Source organism: Propithecus coquereli, unplaced genomic scaffold (genome assembly GCF_000956105.1).
Source record: "Propithecus coquereli isolate 6110/MARCELLA unplaced genomic scaffold, Pcoq_1.0 Scaffold201, whole genome shotgun sequence".
In the NCBI taxonomy this organism is placed as follows: Eukaryota; Metazoa; Chordata; class Mammalia; order Primates; family Indriidae; genus Propithecus; species Propithecus coquereli.
This window is the reverse complement of record NW_012145079.1, coordinates 806520-807621: the sequence shown is the minus strand read 5'-3', so window position 1 is coordinate 807621 and position 1102 is coordinate 806520. Positions and strand designations below refer to the sequence as shown.

The following is a 1102-nucleotide window of genomic DNA, read 5'->3' as shown; positions in this document are numbered from 1 at the left end:
TAACATTTATGCCAGTCAAATCAGATGCAATAATTAACATAATATAGGAAAACTCCAGTAAAATTATTTTATTTTGTTGTAACATCCATCTCTAACAGTTTGAAATAAAAATTTCCATGGTTTTAATTGAACTGTACGTTGCTTTCTTTTAGAATGTCCCTTTTTTCATTAAAATAATTTCTAAACCACTCTATGTGCTCAACCTTCTGTTTAACACTCAGATATGGGTTTTTGGAAAGGCCACACGTCACCAGCTCCATGAAGTGGCGAATTGGTCCTTGCTTTGGAAAACCCTCCAGGTATTTATCCAGAAATATATGTTCATGAAATTCTGAACCATCATCATCAAAACCTAGAAAATGAGACAAAACACATTACAATTTTAAATGTAAAGCCTACATCATAAAATATTAATGAGGTACCATAATATTACAGTTAAAGGCATGAACTTTGGAGTTAGACCTAGGTTTTCCCACTAATTTAACAACTGTGATTGTGTACAGATTAATTAACTTCTCTGAGCATCAGTTTCCTCAGGCCTAATATTAGGATTAGAATAGCACCTTTCTGGGGTTTTTGTAAAGATTAAATAGACGCAAAGCATATAAAGGTCTTTTACAATGTCTAACATACTGTAAATGTTCAAAATGTAGCAGCAATTATTGCTAATGAATATTTTAATAAACATGGCAGCCACTAAGAAACTATGCAAACTATATTTAAAAATACATAAATAAAACAAGATGAAATCACGAAAAATGTTCCAAGCAGCTCATAGGAAGTCAAGAAAAGACAAAGGATTAAGAAATAGAGAAAATGAACAGAAAACGAACAATAAAATGGGAGACTTAAATCCTAACAAATCAACAATTACTTTAAATGTAAATGGTCTAAATACACTAATCAAAAGACAGAGATTGGCACAGTGGATAGAAAAACAAATCCAACCATATGCTGTCTCCAAGAAATTCACTTCAAACACAATATCGATAGAAAGTAAAAAGCACAGAAAAAGATTTATCTTGGTAACATAAGTTTTTTTAAAAAAGCATGATTGGCTATATGAATATCAGATAGAGTAGAAAAATAGACTTTTTAACTT

At 30.7% G+C, this 1102-nt stretch overlaps 1 protein-coding gene across 1 annotated transcript in view; it reads right to left on the bottom strand.

The window, feature by feature from the left end:
* Positions 1–56: 56 nt before the first annotated feature.
* Positions 57–1102, bottom strand: part of MRPS31 (mitochondrial ribosomal protein S31) — an 11348-nt gene continuing 10302 nt past the window's right edge. The window contains exon 4 of the mRNA XM_012643838.1: positions 57–352. Coding sequence (XP_012499292.1) covers positions 123–352 — 230 coding nt within the window. The 3' untranslated portion in view covers positions 57–122. The remainder of the gene's footprint in view (positions 353–1102) is intronic.